Source organism: Microcebus murinus, chromosome 19 (assembly GCF_040939455.1).
Source record: "Microcebus murinus isolate Inina chromosome 19, M.murinus_Inina_mat1.0, whole genome shotgun sequence".
In the NCBI taxonomy this organism is placed as follows: Eukaryota; Metazoa; Chordata; class Mammalia; order Primates; family Cheirogaleidae; genus Microcebus; species Microcebus murinus.
In genome coordinates this window covers 39,216,554-39,241,337 of record NC_134122.1, presented here as the reverse complement: position 1 = coordinate 39,241,337, position 24,784 = coordinate 39,216,554, and the positions used below count along the sequence as shown (strand labels likewise).

Sequence of the window (24,784 nt, the reverse complement as noted above, 5' to 3'; positions counted from 1 at the left end):
CGGCTCACACCCCTGCTCGGGACTCCGGGCTCGCGCGGTGCGTCCGGTGCGGAGGGGCAGGGAGCGCGGTGTCATTTAGCCGGGGCGGAAGTGGAGCACGGGAACGCCGCATGCAGTTCTCCCACCAGTTGTGAAAGTCGTTATTAGGTGGATCCCGCAGTCTGTGTGGTCCTGGGACCGAAAGGTAATGCCCATCCCGTGCGACGTCTGTCCTGAATCACTGTACCTAAACTCTGACCTTGTGGACGGAAATCTCGGAATGGCGACTCCCGCTAACAAGCAGTTTGGTGCTGTGATGGGAAGAGCAGACAGGGCGGAGTGTGCCTCCTGTTAGGTGGTACAAGTGTATCACTGAGGTGTACAGGTGTTAACACACCTGAGTTGGGGCCTGGGGAGGACACGGAGGCGGTCGCCCAGTCTTGGTCACAGCCCTACTTAGAAAGTGAGAGTAGGAAGGGAAGTTTGTGCTTAACACGTAAAATGCATCTGGCTACATCTTTTAAACTAAGAGGAGCTTAACTGCAGAATAGAGCTTGGTGACCAGTAGTCCTGGCATTGAAACCAAGTAGCTATCTGTGTAACCTCTTTGACCCTTAGTTCCCTCAGCTGTAAAATGGGATGATGACTGGTAGCTTAAGAGCGGACCTTTTTAAAGGTACCCAGAAAAAGAATGGTGTATATGAAAATACCAAACATGTAAAAGGCACACTCTGTACATAGTAGCTATTATAATTTCCTTTTTAGCAAAATACCTCCTGGGTTCCTTGTAGGCCTATGTTTTTTGTGTTAAATGTAATATATTCAAACTTTGATTTTCTTTATGAGTCGTAAATTTTTCCTGTCTTAAAAGTCAGTGTTAAATTAGAAAACTCTAGAAAACCAAAAGGTGTTCTTGCCTTGAGTGTTTTTCTTTGTCATCAACAATGAATTAGATTAGTGTATGACAACGAAATACAATAGGATTCTTATTGTAAAACAGTGAATTAGATTGGAATAGTTTTGTTGTTCCTGTGAAGTTTGTATGTGCTTCTATTGCTGTGAAACTAGCTAAAGTCCTCCCTCAACTGCTCAGTAACTCGTTTTAGTTTTTGTAAATAGTATGTTAGCACCTATGAAGGACATCTCTGGGGAAACGGGGGGTTTTGTTTTGGCTGATTTGTTTTAGCTGGAAGGGGGCCCTAGAGATCATCTGTTAAATCAGTGGACAGTACTAAAAGTCAAATTTCCAACCTCCTTTCCATGTAACCAAAGGCTTCTCAGGTAGTAACTATTCCAGTCATCCTCTCTGAAAGCATCTGGCAAGCATTCACTATCCTGCCCCCCCAGGAAGGCCCTGGTCAAATGTAGAATCCTTTGAGCAGCAAGGTACTACAAAGGGTAAGTGTTCAGACCCTTCAGCCGGATGGCCTGAGTTCCATTCCTGGCATTATATAACTTGGGGCAGGTTATCTGACATCTTTGAGCCTCAGTTTTCCCATCTGTTACAGACTGTTACAGATTTGTGAGCTTAAAAGAAGATGATCTATGTAAAGCACTTAAGATAGCGTCCTACAGCAGTGTATATACACGTGATAAGTGTCAGGTATTGGTAGTGTAGGAAACAGACCATAATAGGATGAGGACTGTGATCGAGGTTTGTTTCTGAGTCTAGTGGGTAGAGGGAACTGTGATCAAGGGAAAGGGAAGAATATTGATAAAATTGATTAAATAAATATCCCAAACTAGCATTGGATAAGACTATTTCAGCCCATTATGTCCTTCTCAAATAGCACTTTGGGCATGGACTCTGGGGAGGAAGAGGTGACTAAGCTGACCTGTGAGGCATGGGTGAGACTTAGCCAAACCAGTCTGGAGTGCCAGTGTGGGGGTGTCTCCATCTAATGGGGGGGGCCTTGACCAAAGCCCCTCAGGTGAAAAGTTGGGGTGGAACCCACCAGTAGAGTGAGGAAAACCAAGGATTGGTCCAGTTAGGTAAACAAAGGCAGATCAGACTAACCTGGAAATGACACAATAGAGATTGAATTTTTTTTAATCCTCCACACTGGTGGAGGCAGTATAAAGTTTTTATGCTTAGCACATATGACATCAGATTAGATTTTTGGAAAGATTGTGCCTGCCGTCGTGTGGTATTGGGTTGAAAGTAGGGAATGTCCATCTACTTGTCTTGGCAGCTTCATGTCTGCCTGTGTTTCCAAAGGAAAATGACAGCTTAGCAGAATTAGGCATTTTAACCCAAATCTGGAAGCTTAGAGAATACTTACAGAAGGCATGAGGAAACCCTTCGATCATTCCAAGCAGCCTTCCCTCTTAAAAATTGTCTTTAAGTGTATACGGTATATGCCTGATCACATGGCAATGTTTCCCCCAAAAGTCTCCCTCTGAAAGGAAGGTGTTGCCTCACATCCAGGGCTCTCCTGTCTCGGGGCACTCTCAACTGCTCTGTTTTGAACAAAGAGGTGCTATTTGGGAAGGACATAATGGGCCAAAATAACCTTATCCAATGCCAGTTTGGGATATTTATTTAATCAATCTTACCAAATCAGTTAAACAAAAAAACAAGAAAGATTCAGTAATTATTCACGGGGTGGGGAGATATCTCCCAAAGTACATATGTTACATGCTATTGGAAACAGAACTTTTACAGATCTCCCCCCACCCCAAAAAAATACAGTAAGTGACTAATGAAAAGAAGTTCTCACCACCTGAATGGGTATTGATGGCTTGGGTTGAGATTTTTAGCAAGAATATGTATATGCTCAAAAAGTGCTTTATTATAGCTGATTCAGTAGATGTGAATATAAAGTCATTTGGAAGATAGAATTTGATGATTCATAGTGGCTTCATTGATCATAGACACTGATGTTTAAGATATGAATGGTGAGAGTAAAATTGTTTCATGAATTAATATATTGCCTTATATAATATATTCTAAATAAGTATAAATTAATAAAGATTATAGTTAGACATTTGACTTTCATCTATAACCCTAAAAGGTTTTTTAAAGTTGATCAAAAAGTTTTCTTTTTAATTTTTCATTGCAAGGGTAAGATTGTCTTAGGTTTGAGCTTACCTCAAGCTTACCTTGAACGTTTTACAGAAATTAACTGCTGCTCTGCTGAAGCAAATTCCCTTTTCCCTTCTCATTTTTTGATTTTAAGAAGATTTAAAGAGCATTGTATACTGGCAGGGTTTAGAAAACACCATAAAGAATTTCCATTCATAATTCTTTGTTTAGCAGTCAAACAAAGACGATATCCTTCCAGTAAGATGTATTGAACTGTATCTGTATCTTAATAACTTTACCACAGTGGTCCCCAGCATGTTTGGCACCGGGGACTGTTTTCATGGCAGACAATATTTTCATGGACCGGGTGAGTAGGGGAGGGTAGTTTCAGGATGATTCGAGAGTATTATATTTATTGTGCACTTTATTTCTATTATTACATTGTAATATAAAATGAAACAATTATACAGCTCACCATAGGTTGGGGACCCCTGCTTCACAATGTTTGGCAAAAGGTAGCTCTGTTTTTACAAACAAATTACTAACTTTGGGAGATTTTGTAATTAGTAAGCAGAAGTGTTAGGCAGAACTTTGTGAATTAACATTTTTAAGCTAAGGTGCTTGTGCATCAGTTTCACAAGGTAATGTTATGCTGTAGAATTTTGTCATCCAATTCAATAACCATATGTGACATAAGACTACTTAAATTACAATTAATTGAAATAATTCAGTTCTTTAGTTTCACTAGCCACACTTTAGTGACTGGTGGCTAATGGCTACTGTTATGAACAGTGCAGATCTAGAACATTTCCATTGTTGCCAAAAGTCTTCTTGGACAGTACTGTTCTAGAATGAAAAGTTGAAGATCATTTTACTCTACATACACACACACACACACACATAAACACTTTAATGTCATTAAGACATTTCTAAAACCTCACTGCATTTGAATACAGGAACAGTGATAAGCATAGGAAAACATATCTCCCCTTATTCTGAAAATAGAACATCTTATTTCTTTTGTCTGTAGAGGTATTTGCAAATGGAGCATGCATGAAAGTTTTCTTTTTTATTTTTATTTTGATAACTTTGGTACCAAGGAGTTTCTCTCTGTATAGTCAGACATAGTAAGTAGTGTAGATATCCATTCTGTAAATTGTGCCATACTCTTCCATGTAATAAGGTTTTGTATAGAAGTGATTTTTCTGTGCCATTAAAGAGTATTTATGTAGAAATCAAATATTTGTGGCTTTTTTGGTTCATATAAATCCCAAAAGATCATGAGCCTAAACTATCAAGAATTCCAGCAGAAGCTAGACAGTACTCACTTTATTTTTAACATGAATTTCAAAGACAAGAAGAGCCCTGACCCCAGGGAACTCTCTGTCTATTTGGGGGAACTGAGGAATAGTGATGACAAGAGCAAACAACCTGCTTGGGGCAAAGGGTGATGTTAGGTTTGGGAGTAACATACTTACATACTCTGGCTGCTTTCTTAAAGGGTGATTAGAAGATGGGAGAGTATTGGAATAGTCCAGTTGAGAAGTGATTTGTGGTAACAGATAGTAGCAGTCAGGGTGAGGTAGCAGAATTGTTTCAGTTGCACTAGCCATACTTTTAAGTTAAGTTGGCAGGATTTCCATTTAGAATAGGCATTGGTAGCCCCTTAGGAAGTAAGAGAGAGAGAAAATCTTAAAGTGATGACTGGGTTTTTTCCTTTAATGATGGATAATGGCATCTTTAAGCAGGCTGGGCAAACTAGGAGAAGGCAGAGATTTTGAAGGAAAGATAAATTCCATTATGAGCAATTTCAGGTAGAAGTTGCAACATCCAGGTGGAAATGTCTGTTGATCTGCTGAGCTCAGGAAGGTGGTCTGACTAGACTGTGAGGGTTGTGTAAGTAGTGTTATGATTTAGGGAATGTGAAGAATGGGGAGCAGACAGGAATGGTGGGGGAGAGCCAGAAAACAGGCTTGCAAAGGGGAGGGACCAGGGGAGAGAGTTTCAAAGCAGGAGGCACATTCAGCAGCATCAGATCCAACCAAGACATCTGAAGGACAGTGTTGAAAAGTGACTAGTTAGATTGGACAAGAGTTGAAGAATCACAGGTCTCAATCAGTAGGCTGCTGAGGTCGGGAGCAGAGTCGACCTTGCCGGGTAAGGAGACTGTTGAAGGTTTTGAATGGCTGGGGTGAGAAACTATAGGGAAAGTAGTTGATGGAAAAAGACTTCTGGAACATCTTGGAAGTCCCAGCTGATGTTGGAGAAAATCAGTTTCTCATGGCATCTGTCTATGGGGTTTCATGATTTCTGCCCCCTCACCACTGCCGATGCCACCACCACCAAAACTCCAGCTCTGCCTTGTATCCTAAGCCCCAGCCATGGCCTTATTCATCTGCCGTTTTATTTCTTAAGAAACCATGGGAAAGAACACAGCTTCTAGTTCAAGTGTATCACTGTCAGTCTGAGCAAAGATTGAATATGAAAGGCCCTCATAATTTTAAAATTATATGAGGTATGACTGAAACTGAGAGTAGTATGGCTCATTTATTTTTTCAGCTGTGATTTATATTTTCACAGAGTTAATTGAACACGCTTTATCATGATGATTAATTCAAAAGCTAGATTTTTAGGTAGTATTTAGAATGACTTTTTGCTATTATAACCATTTAGATTACTGCAAATAAAGAGAACTAATATTCGAGGATCTAGTAGATGCTTTACAAAAATAACTTTCATCTATAAGCGTAAATTAGTAATTGGAAAAAATGTATTCAAAAAAACAAAACTGACCGTCAGAAGACTCAGTAGGGGAGCTGATTGGAGGAGTATGTGCTGAGTTTGCCTGGATTCATCTTGAACTCACCCATCCTCAGAGCTGCCACCTTACGGGAACGGGAACGCAGAGGGAGTTTTAGTGGAGAAGAGTATAGCACTCTCATGGCGTTTTGCAGAACTACATGGCGCTTGGCCTGTGACGGGCCTCCCCAGCACTCCCGTGCCAACATAAGCGGGTGGGGTTAGAACGCAGTGTAACCTCTGAAGAGGTTAACCATACTGGAGACTCACACTGTCATCATCTGAAGTGTGTACCTGGCTGCCATGTATCTCTGCTACCCCACATTTGTATAGTTAAAATGTTTAAAAATGTGGCTGTGGTGTTTCCTGCGTAGTTGATACATTGAAATGATCGTGCTGGGATTTTACATGGCAACTTTGTTGAGGTATTAGTGGAACCATAGTCGACTACTGTATGTGGGAAATAGATACATGTTGTGTCAGAGTCTCATTTTAATTTCCAGAGATACTGTGATAATGAAAAGAAGGGTATTTGATATCTAAAGTTAGGTATTTATGTAAGTTGGAAATTATGGGAAATTCTGAAATGTTAAAGAGTATATAATTATATTCAAACCCAACTTAAATTGAAAAGATTTTATAATTATGGGAAAAGCTAGGCAAGTAACCTGAAATTCCACTGGTAGTCTCGTGTCTGAGTCTCTCAAGAGACTTAGGTCTATTTTAAGGATATGTGTGCGTGTGTGTATCCACTTATGGATATTAGTACTATGGAAATTCGTTGAGGTTAGGGGGGACTGATTTTTTTGAGGAACTCTTTTCGTTAATTATTTATTTCACTTGAAATATGTGTATATTGGAATAAAGTCCAGCTAAGTTGATTGGATCATGTCTCTGGTATTTGAGTTCAACATAGTTATAAAAGAGAGTTACTGCCCGAATTCCTATCCTTAAGATCCATGGCCTTACAGTTGGCTAACCACTCAGGGAAGGTCCCTTGTCATAAATGGTGGTTTGGATTCTGTGAAACTGCCATTTGAGGTAGCTAATTTGGACACATTTGCTAGAATCAGTATTGACAAACTAACTTCTAGCAATCCCAAATATGGCCAGTTTTTACTATTGTTTGTTTCTACTCCCTTGTCTTTACTCTTTCCTAACTTTCACATCTTTTTTCTTCCTTCTCAGACATTCATATAAGCTGTCTCACCTTGAGGACACTGTGTCATCCATCACAGGGTCTGTTCTCCCTTCAGTCATTCATGTGTCTTTCACATGCAGGGTTTTTTTTTTTTCCTGTCAGGCTATCGAAGAGATCCAGTTCCATCTGATTAGACACCCATTGGTACATGCCTGCATTCCCATGTCAACAAAAGATGGGCAGTAAGAAATCTGGAAAGGTTTTAGTCTCAGCTAAAGTATGGAATTGGGCTGGTTTAGGGGAGTCTGGAGACTAGGAGCTCATGGAGTCAGATTAAAAGCAGCTTTAGCAAGCCTTGTGAGGATGGGAGGTGGGAACTGATTGGATTGAGTAGTCTTGACTTTGAGCCACACTGGGAGAGGACGGTACCGTCACAGCCTCTGTATGCATTGAATTTGTTTCTCTAAATATAACACTGAATCAGAATCGCTGGGCTGAAATTATTTATATACGTACACTCACAAGGGATGCTTATGTACAGCCAGGTTAGAGAACCATAGAGAATCACTGATATAGTAATGCTGATTAATGGCCACAAAGAAACAATTACCTGTCTTCACTGATGGACAGACATATATTGAGAGCAGGGATCTCACCATCAAAAGTATCACAATCCTTGTATCAGTGATTTTTTTAAAAAAAAAAAACTTAATTGAAGAGTAATCTGGCCCTGCGCCTCCCAGGCTGGGATGCTGCGGCTTGGCTGCCGGCTGGGGCCACTCAGGCAACGCAAGGCACCCAGGCCTCTGCTCAGCTTCCTTCTGGCTCTGAGATGCCCTTAGCTTCTGTGGCAGTTGACCCCAAAGGTTATGTCACCATAACCATCTGTGCCAAGCCTGGCTCCAAACAAAATGCTGTAACAGATTTGAAGCAGAGGCCATACATGTAGCTACTGCAGTACCTACGTCAGAGGGCAAAGCTAATGCTGAGCTGTGTTGATATCTTTCCAAGGCCTTAAAACTCAGGAAGAGTGACATGGTTTTGGAGAAGGGTGGTAAATCTCATGAAAAGGTGGTGAAACTTTTGGCCTCCACAACTCCAGAAGAGATCTTGGAGGAGTTATAAAAAGGAAGCCAAAAAGAAATAAAAACAAGAAATGAAAAATGCATCATCAGGAAGCTTTTTTATCGCTAATGCTGAAGAGTTTGTTAAATAGGAAAATATAATTAAATGCACAGAAGAACATGGGAAAATATGTATATATTTAAATAAGATTCAAAAAGTAGAAACTTTTAAAGTACTGTACAATATTAAACAGGTTCTAAGGTCCCTGACCCCGAACAGCCTGGAACATGTTACTCTGATTTCATGGTATTAGACAGTAACAGAGCTGGAAAGGGTATTCAAGATGACTTGATTTAACATCTTTCATTCTGTGATGGGCCTTCTGATATCCATAAGTTAAGAGACTCGTTCAAGGTCATACCGTGCAAGATGGCAACTACAACCCAGATCCCTTGTTGAAGGCAGTTTATCCTGATTGTAAATGAAAATGATAACATCTCCACAACAGTTCTGGAATTCTGAGGAGCCTTCTAATCAAGTTTACAAATGACAGAGAAAAACCTGTCATACTGCTTTTAGTCTTACCTTATATTTTAAGATGTTTATCTAAATGCACAAATGCTTTTTACATCTTTTAAAGATTATATTGAACATTTTGTGAAAAAGTAAGAATAATCAAGACTTATAATTTAATATGAATTATAATTTTTGAGACGTCACTAAATTTTCTTCTTCCTCCATGATAACTTTTAATCATCAAATCCAGTAGTTTTTGCACCTCCAAAGATCCTTAAAAGAAGAAAGAAGACCTGGAAGCTATTTTCAGTATTTGTAAAAGCCTATCAGAAATCACTTTTATATTAAGATTTCAAAAGCTAATAATGAATACATTTTTACATTTAAAAAAGTAATGTAACTCATCAATACAATGAGAGAACAACATATCCTAACCAAGTAAGGCAAATTCCATTGTGAGAAGATAGTTCAGTATTGAGAAATTTGTAATTGTGTTTCATTAAATCACTGAATTGCAACTATGTCAGACCTGGTACCTGTCCTTTTAAACAAATATTTGTATTCTTTTTGGCAATCCAGAAATGAAATGCATGGAAATATCTTTCTATGCACATAGTTTTACATATATATATTAATATAATATACATACTTGTTTGTATGTGTGTCTCCAGCCTTCACTGTTGGCCCTATTATGTGATTTTTAGGAAATTTAAAAAGCAGGTCTTCACAGTACATTTTTAAAGGGCCACCAAAAATCAGTTTGAAAGGAATGAATTATTTACAAATGATTTGGAGGCAGTATGTTGCTATAGCTCAGTTATTCACTGCACATTACACACTAAAAGAAATTGCAGATGGATGAAAAGTAGATACCAATAAACTTTTTAAGTGTTTAAGGAAAAAAACAACAGATTTCTGGAAAGAGTAGGATTTTAAATCTTAAAAAAAGAATGTAAGAACTCTCAAAGGAAAACACTAATGCATGTAACTGAAACTGAAAACGTAAACAGATCCAAATAAATGATCAAAAACAGACCTCCCTCACAAAAGAAACTGGGAACCCTTGATTTTGAGAATGTGACTTTGGTGGGAATGATCACGTGTGTCCGGGTATGTTGTGTGCTTCCCAGGATGGACACCGTGTTTTAATCCCAGGGGGAAAGTGTTTCTACGTGACAGAAGAGAACCCAGAAAACGCATCCAGCTGTCGCTGGGCGTCTGGACTGCAGTGCTCCTTACTTCTGGCAAACCAGTGTTGGAGACCGTGGCAACACAGGGGTTCCTGGCATTCTTGATAATAAATTCAGTAGTCAAGGGAAATAGTCCCTTTTTTCTTTTTGTTTTTATTTCTATGAACCCTCAAAGTAGTTTGAATTATTTAAAAACAATTTACCCCCATTCAGCTCACTTCCTACCACTCTCCTTTGTTATAGGAATTTATGAGACGCGTACTCTAACATGTATATAATGTATATATAGCCTCTTACTGTTTTGTTGCTTTTGTGTACTTGTGGTTTACATAAAGAGCAAAAGAGGTAAATAATATGATTAAAATGAAAACACATTGGTCAAATCCTTGACTTAGTGCTGGCAACCTTTCCTTACTATTTAGAAACGAATATTACAGTCCCCTTCCCCATTATTAGCCTCATACTTTGTCAACATCTATTTATCCAGTTTCTGGATTTCTCAGGTCTTTGATTTTGTACTGCCTCCTGCCTGCTTTTTCGGCTGGTTCACGGCTAATTAACACCTTTCTCACAAAGTGGGCAGGAGAAATAAAAGGCCCTGAAATCTACACTGGCCCTGTTTGCTCCTCGTTAGCATCTAATGAAAACTTCCATGGGGCTGATTGCAATGGTGGTATTAGGCAGAGTTTGGAAGTGATCTGCGGGGTTTATTGTCCACGCTGTTCCTATTTTCCATAAGCGAAGTTGGCTGCACTGCTTGGAAAGACAGGCGAAACAGCAGAGGGAGCACCAGGCTGGTATTAGGGCACTCGGACTTACACCTTGCCTAGGCCGTGTCGCTGGTCTCCGTCTGCCACGTGTTTTAGCTGTCCCTGGTGTTGTGGCTGGATTAGTTGCTCTCCCAGGCCCCTGACACTGGCATCTCGTGGTTTCCTCCCCTCAAGGTCATGAAACGAGTGCGCACCGAGCAGATTCAGATGGCAGTGTCCTGCTACCTCAAACGCCGGCAATACATGGACTCAGACGGTCCCCTGAAGCAAGGACTACGGCTGTCACAGACTGCTGAGGAGATGGCGGCGAATCTCACAGGTAATGGCAGGGGCCCCTGAGGTGGGGTGAGCCTGGAGCAGGAGAACTCGCGTGTGTGTCTGTGTGGAATTACTTCTCAAGGTAGTGCCAGAGAGAAAGACTGTCGAGAACCCTCAGTGAGCTGCATCAAGTAAATGGCGTTGGCCTCAGAGACCCTAACTGTCCTTCAAAGCCATGCTCGCATGCCACGTCTGAAGATCTCTTGTGGTTTCCCTGGCTAAAGTAATATTTCCTTCCTCAGAACTTCTAAATCATTTCATCTGTACCTGATGGTCTGTGTAACTTTTTCCTTCTGTAAACTATTATCCTACAAGACCCTTAGGGACAGGGCCTCTGCCCCCTCCTTTTACAGGCCCCCTTTCATCTAGCAGGGGCCTCGCACATGGAAATCAGGTTTGCTGGGCAAATGAGCACTTCAGGATCAGTGGTTGGAAATACTGGTATCATAGATACATTCCAAAGGTTTTTAAAATTTCTTTTTGTTTTTTATTTTTTTGAAATCAGATTCTCTCTTAGAAAAACTTGAGTTGAATTCATCTGGAATAACAAGTAAGTTGTCCCTTGGTATCTGTGGGGAATTGGTTCCAGGACCCCTCTTAGATACCAAAATCCATAGATGCCCAAGTCCCCGATACAAAATAACATAGTCTTTGCATATAATCTGTGCACAGCCGCCCATGTGCTTTAAATCATTTCTAGATTACTTGCAGTGCCTGCACATCACTTGGTTCACATGGATTCAGTGTAGTACTTGGCACAGCAAATTCACATTTTGCTTCTGGGGACTTTTTTTACTGAATGTTTTCAATACACAGTTTAGTCCATGGATGTAGAGCCCATGGGCATATGGAGAGCCTACTATAATTGTTACTTAGCTTTTTTGTGAGTTCAGGTTTTTATGTGATATGATTTTATATTGAGTTTATGTACCAAAGGTTTTGAAAAAAAATTTGCTGTGTTACTTTCGGGTGATTATGAACTACTTTAGGCTGTGTGGAGTTGGAGTTAGCAGTGGTTTCTGTAGCCCTGGTTCCCCTGATGTGCTCAGTCTGGATCCTTCTCTCTTCTTGGTTCCCGGACTTCCTCTGTTCTCTCAAGTATCTGTTACCACCTGCTCGATCCCTTAATAGTTTCATCCTCTATACTGGTAACAGCAGTCTCCTCAGCTACCTCTTGTCCCACTACCGTCAAAGTTGGAGACCCAGGTTTTATTGCATTGCTGTAGGAAGAATGTGATAGGATAGTAAAACCTGAGGATGCTCCCAGTGGAGTGGTTTCTGACTCCCTCGGAGACACTAGCAAAATCCCCATCAGGAATCTGCCTTCATATACTTTAGGGTCAGACCCATCCATTCTTTCTTTCCTTCACACTCCATAGGAACACCCTTGAGGAAATCATGGCTAGATGGTGGCCTTGGTATAGAATAGTAAGTGCCTAGTAGGATAGTCAATGTACAAGGGCTCTGGCCCACTCTTGAGTAATTCCTTCTGAACTCATTGTCACAGCCTTTAAAGTACAGGAATAATCTCCTGATGCCTTGCATTCTTTGGAGCCCAGAGGCAGTAATTCTTTGCTGTTATTGATAGAAAGTAGAAATGAGCATTGTTAAACAATATTGCAGAACACTACTATTCTTAGTTGTCTCCATTTAGATGTAATAGCTTGTTAGGCATGTCAGTGCTGTTCCTGGAAAACTACCAGGAAAAGTGAGAAATGTGAAATATGAATATCATAACATTTTGTCCTGGGTCTTTCTGTTAACTGAGTAATCCGAACAATTATGTCTTCATTCAGCAGACATTTATTGAACATCTGCGGTAGGCCTAGTGCAGAAAAGTTCCAGAGATAGCTAAGATTTGATCCTAGCTCCTGAAAAGCTATTAATAAATGTTCTAGTTGGGAAGTAAGGGAGTGATTATAGAAGAGTATGATGTAGTAAGTTCTGTGAAGGGAGTGGGGGAGTACCTCAAGTTTAATAGGAGCAGAGAAGAGGATCATATAAATTAGGCTGGCAGGTCAAGGAAGGCTCCCCAAAAGGTCTCGTAACTCCTGGCATATAGTCGGGGGTCAGTAAATAGTAGAAGGAGGGAGCCGAGTTTCAAAGGAGCTATTAAGCATTTACCAAGGAGGGACAAGTTGGAGGAAGGTATCCAAGCTGTCCAATGTGAACTTTAGAAAGATCAGTCTGGTGGCAGCATTGATTGGCAAAGGCCCAGGTTAGAAACAGGTAACCCAGTTAAGAAGATGCAATCCAATGAGAAGTGAGGACAGGCTGAGTGATGGCAGCAGCACTGGGAATGGAGAGGCAAGGATAAATGTTAGGAATCTGTAGGACTTAGTGACTGATTGACTAAAAGTAGGGGCAACATGACGGAAAAAAGTAGGAGTCCTGCCCTTCCCTGTCAGCCTTGCAGCAGATCCTGCTGCTTCTGACTGGCTCTGAGTTCTAGCAGGGTACATTGACTTTCTTCTTACCTGTATCCCCCTGTCTATATTTTATGTTGTGGCTTACTCAGTCCTGCTGCATTAGTTACCATTCCTCCATCCATGTAAATAGGGTAAGGGAATTTGAGTTTTCTTTTTAGAAAGCATAAACTCGCAGAATGACGATTAAGTGCATGTTTACATACTGAATATTGAGACTCCGGCCTTGTTCTCCACATTGAGCTGCCCAGGATGCTGCAGCCAGGCCCTCATCATGCAGGAAGGCTAGTAAAAGATCCCTCCCTGTGAGACTGACCTGCCCAAGAGAAAAGACCAAAAGACCCTGACATTGTAAAATTGCCCATCCAGGTCATCCTGGGTGATAGGCCACGCCCCCATAGAATTTCCACTAGGGGTGGAGAGCCTCACTCTGAGCCAGCCAGGGCAAGAAACGTATCCCATAAGAAAGATAAATGGAAAGAAACAGAAGAAAAATTCAAAAATGCCATGATAGCCTTGAAACAAGAAGATAATGCTATTTGGGGCAGGGGGGGGGAAGAACATTCATAGAACGAAAAACAAAGTTGTCGACTAAATATATGATAGTAAAAATGAAAGCTCATTAGGTATTATAAGTAACCTAGCGGAAAAAATCAGATTGAAAAGTGAGGAAGCCTCCCAGAAAGCAGAGCAAAAAGACAAAGAAATGGAATATGGGAGAAAAAAATAAAAGGATCAGTTCAGGAGATTCAGCCTTGAAATTGCAAGAGTCAGAAAATAGAAGGGAATTATCAAAATGACTCAAGACATGAGTCTTCAGAACTGGAAGACATGAATCTCCAAATTGAAAGGGCCCAATAAATGCCCAGCACAATGGTTGATAATGGATCCACACCAAGGCACACTGTTGTAAAATTTCAGAATACAGGGTCAAAAGTTTCCAGGTAAATCTCTTATGAACTTATATAACTATCCTCTCTCATTCAACTTATCCTGTGCTTTATACCTTTTCATTCCACTATTCTAGTTTTATTGGGTGTCAGGCAGGAGGGGAGACAAACAGGTGTCATCCGTCTGTCTCATTTAACCCGGACCCCCAACATACTTTGAAAATCTGCTGAAATGTCGATTGCTATTGATGTAGCTCAATACCCTCCTTCATCCTTCCTGCCCATATTGGGTTAATAATTGTCTTTCCCACCCCTGTCTTCTATATCTTTTCCTCTTTAGTTCAATCAGAATCTGGTTGTGCCAACATAGTGTCTGCAGCCCCTTGCCAGGCAGAACCCCAGCAATATGAAGTACAGTTTGGACGACTGAGGAATTTTCTCACTGGTAAGTATTCAGCACTCGGACCCTTTTCACATTAAGAAATAGAGTCATATAAATTTCCCTTAGAACCTACTCTATTCTAGGCATGGCATTAGGTACTAGAGATTCAGAGGGGCCGGGCACGGTGGCTCACACCTGTAATCCTAGGACTCTGGGAGACCGAGGCAGGAGGATTGCTCAAGGTCAGGAGTTCAAAACTAGCCTGAGCAAGATCCCGTCTCTACTAAAAAATAGAAGGAAATTAATTAATTGGCCAACTAAAAATATATAGAAAAAATTAGCCGGGCATGGTAGCACATGCCTGTAATCCCAGCTACTCGGGAGGCTAAGGCAGAAGGATTGCTTAAGCCCAGGAGTTTGAGGTTGCTATGAGCTAGGCTGATGCCATGGCACTCTAGCCCAGGCAACAGAGTGAGACTCTGTCTCAACAACAACAAAAAATAGAGATTCAGAGGTACTTTAACAAAACCAGCCTGAGAAAGGATGAAACTCCCATCTCTACAAAAAATAGAAAAATTAGCCAGGTGTGGTGGCACACACCTGTAGTCCCAGCTATTGGGGAGGGGTGAGGCAGGAGAATCACTCAAGCCCAGGAAGTTGAGGTTGCTGTAAGCTGTGATGACACCACTGCACTCTAGCCAGGGTGACAGAGTAAGACTGTCTCAAAAAAGGGGGAAAAAAGGTACTTTTTAACACAGTTCTTACATTCAAACTTATGGTCTGTTGGAATTATTGAGAGAGTTAAATCATGACGTTAAAGTAGACAAGGGCAAGGGCTCTGGGTTTTTTATTTAGTTTTGTTTTTGTTTTTGTTTTGAGACAAGAGTCTCACTCTGTTGTCTAGGCTAGCCTCAACCTCCCAGGTAGCAGGGACTACAGGCACACGCCACCATGCCCGGCTAATTTTTTCTATTTTTAGTTGTTTGGCTAATTCTTTCTATTTATAGTAGAGACGGGATCTTGCTCTTGCTCAGGCTGGTCTTGAACTCCTGAGCTCAAGCAGTCCTCCTGCCTCAGCCTCCCAGAGTGCTAAGATTACAGGTATGAGGTACCGCGCCTGGCCATTATTTAGTTTTATTCATGCCTTCAATACAGTGACTTATGACTTGTGTTGAGCAAGTAGTGAAAGCTAAGTCAACCATGCGGAGAAGCATCCTTAAATGCGGCATGTTTGAAATGTACATTATATCTCTACCAGTAATACAGTACATCTTAAAATGATCTTATTTCCAAACATGCAAGACAGTAGTCCTCATGAGTCAGCAGGCCTAAAAATTAAAAGTTGTAGTTTAGACCAGTTCATGGGTGGCAGAATGACCACTTGAGATTTAAAAAAAAAAAAAATGCTGTACCACATATTAGGGAAAAAAACAATTCCATCAAATACAAGAGCTGAGTTGTCATTCTACATTAAGAGCCCTGGAAAATATTTCAGAAAAACATCAAGAGCCCCAAAAGATAAACTGGAAAGGGATGTGAACATAAAAATTTGTACCAGGATAAATCACTTTAGCAATGAACTAGATGTGTTAATGCTTCATGGCAAAAATCATCACAATTCTATAATAATAAAATTATTCCAGTGAATCTATTTTACATAGCTATGCTTCAATGATTAAAAAAATTCAAGCAAGGCCAGGAGTGGTGGCTCACACCTGTAATCCTAGCACTTTGGGAGGCCAAGGTGGGAGGATCACTTGAGGCCAGGAGTTGGAAACCAACCAGCCTAGGCAATATATCAAGACCCAGTCTCTACATTAAAAAAAACAAACAAAAAAAAGAATTAGCCAGGTGTAGTGGTGTGCACCTGTAGTCCCAGCTGCTTGGGAGGCTGAGGCAAGAGGATCCCTTAAGCTTAGGAGCTCAAGGCTGCAGTGAGCTATAATCATGCCACTGCATTTCAACCTGGAGAGCAGAGCAAAACTCTGTCTCTTTAAAAAAAAAACAACAAAAAAAAACCAAGCAAACAGAAATCTGTATAATGTCATTAGAGTCATCTGAATGTCATGCATAATGGAAATAGGTTATATCCCTGAAAAGAGCTATCTGACTGGCATGAGAACACAGAGTACATCACTATTATACATTTGGTGCCTTACTCTGTGTCTGTTTTTCTCATTAGAAGGTATGTTCCATGAGGGCAGGGACCATACCAATACATCTTATGACAGTGTCTGGCCTAACATATAGTTAGCACTTAACACAAGTGCAGGCTGAATGAATGAAAGAAATAGGCTGAAAGAGTCCAGGCATTTCTTTCTAAACCAGCTTCCCCACCAGTAGTACGGCGAGATAAATTTGTCATGGAGAGATAAACATAATCATTTTTAAAACTGAGTAAAATAACTTTTTTATAAAGACAGAGTTAAAATTTTTTCATGAATGTACACAAAAAGAATGGAAAATTTTTTAAATAAAAACAGTTAAAATTTTTTTTAATTGCTTAAAGCCTCAAAAACCAATGCCAATGTTTAAAAACAACTCATTGTCTCCCAAGTTCTTGCTTACCTCTGAACAAAACTCTTATTATAAATTCACTTTTTCTTTTTTTATCCTTAGTGAAGACAGATTACTGCTCTGAGATATTTAACATTCATATGATATGAGGAACTTCATGGAGCTTCTTTCTTTTCAGTTTAAACATAATAGACTCTTTTTATTAATCCTTTAATCTTCATGATTTTTTTTCAATTTCGTGACTATTTACAGACTATTCTCTACTTATGAATTCCATCACTCAATAGCTATGAAACTGATTAAGATAACCCTTGAGGGTTTTATTTTTTAGCCTTTATTTCCTGTAAATTTTGGCCATTTTCCCCAGCTACAGACTGTAGTAAATATAGATTCTTTCCTTTAAAATACCAACAATGGTGGGAGTCAAGTAAAACTGGGATAACTCTGTGTATAAGGCTAGGTATATTATTTTGATTTATATATTTATTACCTTTACATGCATCTTTATCATTAAAAATTGTTAGCACAAAGATTGTTTGCCCAGAACTTTACATTTCAATGCATTATAATCTATGAACCATTTCCTTTGTGATTTCTTGTCTTGTTTCAAAACTGAGAAAGTTGTTACTTTGTTTGTAATTTGATTCTTTAATCCTTTGGTCACAGATTTTTTGGTGTGGTTAATATATGTTGTTCGCTGTGGACTGCCTTTCCTGGGACATTTTTCTCTACCCTCAGTTCTCTGAAGAGCAGTCAGCTAAATCAGATGAACAAGTATTTCCTGAGCACAATGATAAAGTGTAAAATATAGTCATAAATCTAATTTGGAAGCAGTACTAATATAAAAAAGCTATAAGTAAAAGTTTTTAAATAAAGCTTGAATATAGCAGAAGTGCTTTCACAGACCAATATAAGGTCAATTGCTGAATTATGTACATATTGGAATTGCATTTGGAATGAAGGGAGAGAAGGATGTAGTCTGGGGTAGTCAGAGAAGGCTTCACTAAGCAGGAGGTAGGATTTGGGGGGGAAGGGGCGGTCTTTGTGTCAGGGTCTTGTTCTGTCACCTAGGCTGGAGTACAGTAGCATCCTTATAGCTCACTGCAACTTCAAACTCCTCTGAGTTCAAGCAATCCTCCCACCTCAGCCTCCCGAGTAGCTGGGACTATGAGCTAGGGCCACTATGCCTGACTAATTTCATTTTTTGTAGAGATAGGGATCTCACTGTGTTGCTCAGGCTAGGAGGTAGTATTTAAGTCAGCACTTGGAGGGTGGGTTGGATTTCAGTAGACTGTGGAAGAGAAGGAGGAGGAGGATTTGGGTAAGTGGAGGGACATGAACAAAAGGGCAGAGATGACAACTCTGTGTAGGAACAACTAAGGAACCAGCTTTACTGAGTATGGGGCTTTTGGACTGAAAATAAATGAATATTAGTCTAAAAGCAGTTTATAAAATGGTTTGGAAAAAGGGTCTAAGAGGCTGACCAGTTAGTAAAAGTCCATGGCAATACTTAAGAAATGAGGTGGGTCAACAAATTCTCAACCATCTTTGAAGCATAAAAAATAAAATAAATAAATTAAATAAATATTTAAAAAAAAAAGAAAAGAAATGAGGTGGGAAAGGACTAGAGCTTGACAGTGTGGTAGAAATGGAAGGCAGGATCTTGGTTTCATAGTTAAATTACCACGGTAGAATCTCCAAGGTTCGGGAGTAGACAAGGAAGAAGGGGTGAAGATGACTAAGGTTTTAAGACGGGTGCAGAGAATAATACCTTATTGAACAGAAATCAGCAGAAGAGGTTATAAATTTTTAAATTGTCATGATAATGACATTCTACTGTATATCTTCCAGTAGGAAATTTGGGGCTAAAATTTAAGAGAAAGATACAGACATGTGATAAAGGATTTAGCATCAGCTACATGGAGGCCCAAGTTTTTAAGTCTTAGAAAATGATAAAATCTCAAAGGAGAATACTAGAGAAAGATACAAGAGTATCTAAGGTTGTACCAGCCTGTAGTTTAGTCTTAATAACATAAATATGTCTGTTTGTAGTTTGTTAATGCAAACGAGAAGTTTTACATTTAACCAACAAAATCTAAATGAGTACACTGACAGGACAATTATGGGTGAATGCTACTGCCGTCCTAACATTAGGACTTGCCGTCTTGTATAGCCAGATAAGGTAATGAGCCCACTAAAATAAGTGCTTTGATTCTACTTCAGGTGATAAGATGCCAAAAGTAATGCAAAACACAAACTCGAGCACTAAAGTTGCTTGTCAGTACTTACTTGCCAAGTGGCCATCCATGCAGATAATTCTGAATATACTTCTGTTCATTGTTTTTTAGATTATTATCCAGTTAAAAAGTTTCTGTGAAGAACTCAAAAGTCTCCCAAGAATACATCTAAGGGCCCTCAGAGGTCTGAAGTCCTCAGTATGAGAAACACTAATGTATTGAGAAAAAAATACTGAACCTTGAAGACCTGAGTACAAGCTATTGAATTATTGTGAGAACTTAGACAAGTCACTTAACCCCTCTGGGCATTAGTTTCTGATTTGTGGCTGACTTCAGGCCCAGGTTTGCTGGACTTCGGAGTTGATGCTCTTCCTTCTTGAATCAAAAGGACTTTGAAATTCCAGAATTCTGTGTTAGGTGTATATTTCAATCAATAGTCTCAAAAAATGGGGTCCTGGCAAGAAAGTGTTATGTGATGGTGGGTTCCCCAGGAGGGATCACCATATTCTGTGAGATTCTGTTGATTATAAAGCCCTTACGTTTTTTCATTACAGATTCTGATTCCCAGCATAGCCACGAAGTGATGCCTCTCCTCTATCCTCTCTTTGTCTACCTCCATCTCAACCTGGTCCAGAATAGTCCGAAGAGCACAGTGGAAAGTTTTTACAGCCGCTTCCATGGAATGTTTCTGCAGAACGCCAGCCAGAAGGACGTCATCGAGCAGCTGCAGACTACCCAGACCATCCAGGACGTCCTGTCTAACTTCAAGCTCCGAGCATTCCTAGATAACAAGTACGTGGTCCGCCTCCAAGAAGACAGCTACAACTACCTTATCCGCTACCTCCAAAGTGACAACAATACTGCCCTCTGCAAAGTCCTGACCTTACATATCCATCTTGATGTGCAGCCTGCCAAGAGAACAGACTACCAGCTCTATGCTAGTGGCAGCTCCTCTCGCAATGAGAGCAACGGCTTAGAGCCCCCTGATATGCCCAGCCCTATTCTGCAGAACGAGGCTGCCCTGGAGGTCTTGCAGGAGAGCATTAAGCGTGTCAAGGACGGGCCTCCCTCCCTCACTACCATCTGCTTCTATGCCTTCTATAACACAGAGCAACTGTTGAACACTGCAGAAATCTCCCCTGACAGCAAGCTGCTTGCTGCTGGGTTTGACAACTCTTGTATAAAACTTTGGAGTTTACGATCCAAGAAGTTAAAATCAGAGCCCCATCAAGTAGACGTGTCCCGCATCCACTTGGCTTGTGATGTTCTGGAAGAGGAGGTATGAATACCATCTTTCCTTCTCTGCACTTGCCTTCCTAATTTGCTTAGACTATTCCTACCAAACATGGCAGACCTTACAGAGAACAGACTTCCTTATTTCCTTCATCATATAGCTAAAGCCAAACTAATAGCCAAACTAATGCCATGTAACCTGTAGCCATTGAATTCCTAGACATGCCTAACCTAAGAGATAAGAACTATTTTTAACAATATTAACTTCATTAGTGAAGGGTTAGTATTTATTGCTATCTGAAATGTAGCATCACTAAATGTAACATCACTAAGCCTAATTAAAGACCATTAGCTAATACTGACTTTAGTTGAGAATTACAGTAAATATTCATTTATGTGTGTGTACATTTGCAAAAATATACTCAGAAGTAGGATTACTGGGTCAAAGGGTCTGCATTCTAAACTGTAATGACTATTATCATTTCCACACAAAAAGTTGTGCCATTTCCCAGTTTCATTGGCAGTAGTGAGAATGCTACTTTCTTGCACCCTCAGCACGCTAGATGGTAGTGGCCCTCTGAGGCCAGTGTTATTCTCTGGCTCCATGTCCCCCACGGTGTTCCCAGACCTCAATTTGAAAAGTAACACAGGAAGTAGAGTTGCCAGTTCACCCATCAATTCAATCAGTGTAACAATCTGTTGTCAGATCTTAATTGCTTTATTTTGGGACGGTCTTTAAAAGGGACAGGCCTTGCTATCTGAGTTTCAGGTCACCGAGAATCACAACCTTAGAAAAAATGTGGGCCAAGGTTGATAGAAATTAAATTTTGCACAGAGTTAACTTTCTCTGAGAGTGGTCCCACAAAAGGTGTAGACTAAAATCTTTTTGTCATATCACTGCTGAAAGTTAGGTAGCTCTGCCTCAAGTTACTTTGTGAAAATTCTTTATGTAGGGTTGATGTATTAAAGAGTGAACATCGGCCGGGCGCGGTGGCTCACGCCTGTAATCCTAGCACTCTGGGAGGCCGAGGTGGGCGGATCACTCAAGGTCAGGAGTTTGAAACCAGCCTGAGCAAGAGCGAGACCCCATCTCTACTAAAAATTAGAAGGAAATTAATTGGCCAACTAATATATATAGAAAAAGTTAGCCGGGCATGGTGGCACATGCCTGTAGTCCCAGCTACTCGGGAGGCTGAGGCAGGAGGATTGCTTGAGCCTAGGAGTTTGAGGTTGCTGTGAGCTAGGCTGACGCCACAGCACTCACTCTAGCTTGTGCAACAGAGTGAGACTCTGTCTCAGGAAAAAAAAAAAAAAAAAGCATATTTGAAGACTCAGAAGTGAGGGATGACAGGAGGGATTCCAGGAACTCAGAGAAATGGAGCGTGGCTAGAGTTGGGAGAGGAGGTGAGGAAGGAGGTGATGCGGCGCTGCTGTATGGATGTACCATGGGAGGAAAAGGAGACAGTGGGCCGGTTGGGGAAGAGCCCGGTTGCTGCGTTAACATAGGACATGAGGGAGAGGAGGCCTCGAGGTGACACCTGTGTCTCAGGCTGGACAGCTGGGTAAACGCGGGGCAATGCTTGTCAGTCAGAAAGAGAGGAAAGGGTATCATTGGAACAGTTGTTTTATTTAAGTGTCTTTTTTCTGGTTTGTTCATCATTATTCATATTGAAAGTACTGTAGATTCTAGCCTTTGCTTTCTTGAAGAATACATATTTTTTTTTGTTTAACTTTAGAACTAAAATAGAGATCCTCCCATTCTGTTGTTGAAGGTCTTCTTCCTGCGTGGGATTCCTACATCCCTACCCATTTTGTCACAGTGGTTTGGAGAAGTTTTTTATTTGGATTCTGACAAAGAGTATTTTCGGGGGAAGCAAGGCACAACTAAAAGCCCTGACTTGACCACAACATAATCTATGCATGTAACAAAATTACTCATGGACCCCATAAATTTACATGAGTTTTTTAAAATGAGCAAAAAGAAAATGAGTTAGGATAGTTGGGGTTTTTTTGTTTTCTTTTTTTTTTTTTTGAACTAGGGATACAGGTACAGAAGGAGATAGTTGGGTTTTAATGCTTCTCCAGTGAGAAGTTGGACTTTCTTTTTTACTTGTAGAATTCACAATTAAAATCAAGACTCGGCCGGGCGTGGTGGCTCATGCCTGTAATCCTAGCACTCTGGGAGGCAGAGGCGGGCAGATCGTTTGAGGTCAGCAGTTCGAAACCAGCCTGAGCAAGAGTGAGACCCCGTCTCTACTATAAATAGGAAGAAATTAATTGGCCAACTAATATATATATACAAAAAATTAGCCGGGCATGGTGGTGCATACCTGTAGTCCCAGCTACTCGGGAGGCTGAGGCAGAAGGATTGCTTGAGCCCAGGAGTTTGAGGTTGCTGTGAGCTAGGCTGACACCATGGCACTCACTCTAGCCTGGGCAACAGAGTGAGACTCTGTCTCAAAAAAAAAAAAAAAAAAAAAAAATCATGACTCTTTTTTTTTTTTTTTCTCGAGACAAGATTCTCACTCTGTTGCCCGGGCTAGAGTGCTGTGGCATCAGCCTAGCTCACAGCAAACTCAAACACCTGGGCTAAAGCGATCCTCCTCCGTCAGCCTCCCAAGTAGCTGGGACTACAGGCATGTGCCACCATGCCCAGCTAATTTTTTCTATATATTTTTAGTTGGCCAGTTAATTTATTTCTATTTTTAGTAGAGACGAGATCTCGCTCTTGCTCAGGCTGGTTTCAAACTCCTAACCTTGAGCAATCCGCCTGCCTTGGCCTCTCAGAGTGCTAGGATTACAGGCGTGAGCCACCACGCCCGGCCTAAAATCGAGACTCTTAATGCAGGGGCACAAACTCACGTGCCTATAGCAGCCAAGCAGGTAAAAGTAAATGGTGAAGCCTCATGGATTAAAGAGATGATGGGGAGTCGAGACCCATGTAAGCCACATTAAAGTCAGTTTGCACTGCTTTAATCTTTCTGAAGAAATGACTGTGTCTTAAAGTAGTGAACCCAACATTTTAACAGTAAGTATTTAAATAGTGTTCAGCTCCAGCAGTTCTGTTTCTAGATATATATCCAAGAGAATTGAAAATATATGTTCACATAAGAACTTGTACATGGGCTAGGCATGGTGGCTCATGCCTCTAATCCCAGCACTCTGGGAAACTGAGGCAGGAGGATTGCTTGAGCTCAGGACTTTAAGACCAGCCTGAGCAAAAAGTGATATCCCAAAATAGAAAAAATGAGCCAGATGTGGTGGTGGCACATGCCTGTAGTCCCAGCTACTCGGAAGGCTAAGGCAGGAGGATCACTTAAGCCCAGGAGTTTGAGGTTGCAGTGAGCTAGGCTGACGCCACGGCACTCTACCCGGTGTGACAGAGTGAGACTCTGTCAAAAAAAAAAAAAAAAAAAGAAAAAAACTTGTACGTGAATGTTCATAACAGCCTTATTCACAATAGCAAAAAAGTAGAAACAGCCCAAATGTCTATAATCAGATGAATGGTTAAATAATATGTGGTACATACATAGAGTAGAACATTATTTGGCTGTAAAAAGAAATACAATACATGGATGAACCTTGAAAACTTTATGCTAGGCAAAAGAAGCCCGTCATAAAAGATCACATATTGTATGGTTCCATTTACAGGAAATATCCAAGATGGGCACATCTGTAGAGAGAGAAAGTAGTTTAGTGGTTGCCGGGGGTAGGAGGGGGGTTAGGCATAGGAGAGAGTGACTGGGGTTCCTTTAAGAGGTAATGAATGTTCTGTATTAGTGGTGAACGTTGCACATCTCTGTGAATATACTAAAAACCATTGAATTGTATGCTTTAAATAGTGAATTTTATAATTAGTGAATTTAATCTTTAAGAAAAACAAAAAAGGAAACAACCAAGAGTCTCCTATGTAAGCATAAAATTTTCTCTATTAACTATGCCACATAAAACTGGATTCACAGCACTGTCCTATAGCTTCCATTATCTCCCACTTGAAGATAATCTAGGTTAAGCTTTGGAAATGTGTTAATTGACCAGCAGTCCCTCGCTGTGCCTCGGTATAAGTAGCTCTCCTCTTATTTCAGTCACTAACGTGAAGAATGAGACCATCAGTCTCCATCCTTTGTTCCATGTGAAATGGAGATAGAAATTATATCCAACTTTTGCCCTTGTTGATTGGTAACTATGTATTTTTAATACTTGAGCAACATGGCAAAACCACAAATACCAAATCAAGGATTTGCACTTCTTTTGAACTATATGTGTACAACCACCCTCATCACTACCAGCATCCTG

General features: G+C 40.6%; 1 protein-coding gene across 1 annotated transcript in view; it reads left to right on the top strand.

Moving 5' to 3' along the window:
• Window positions 1–24,784, top strand: part of TAF5L (TATA-box binding protein associated factor 5 like) — a 31,345-nt gene continuing 6,561 nt past the window's right edge. The window contains exons 1-3 of the mRNA XM_075995449.1: window positions 1–10,804; window positions 14,460–14,564; window positions 19,810–20,534. Of these exons, the coding sequence (XP_075851564.1) occupies window positions 10,663–10,804; window positions 14,460–14,564; window positions 19,810–20,534 (972 nt within the window). The 5' untranslated portion in view covers window positions 1–10,662. The remainder of the gene's footprint in view (window positions 10,805–14,459; window positions 14,565–19,809; window positions 20,535–24,784) is intronic.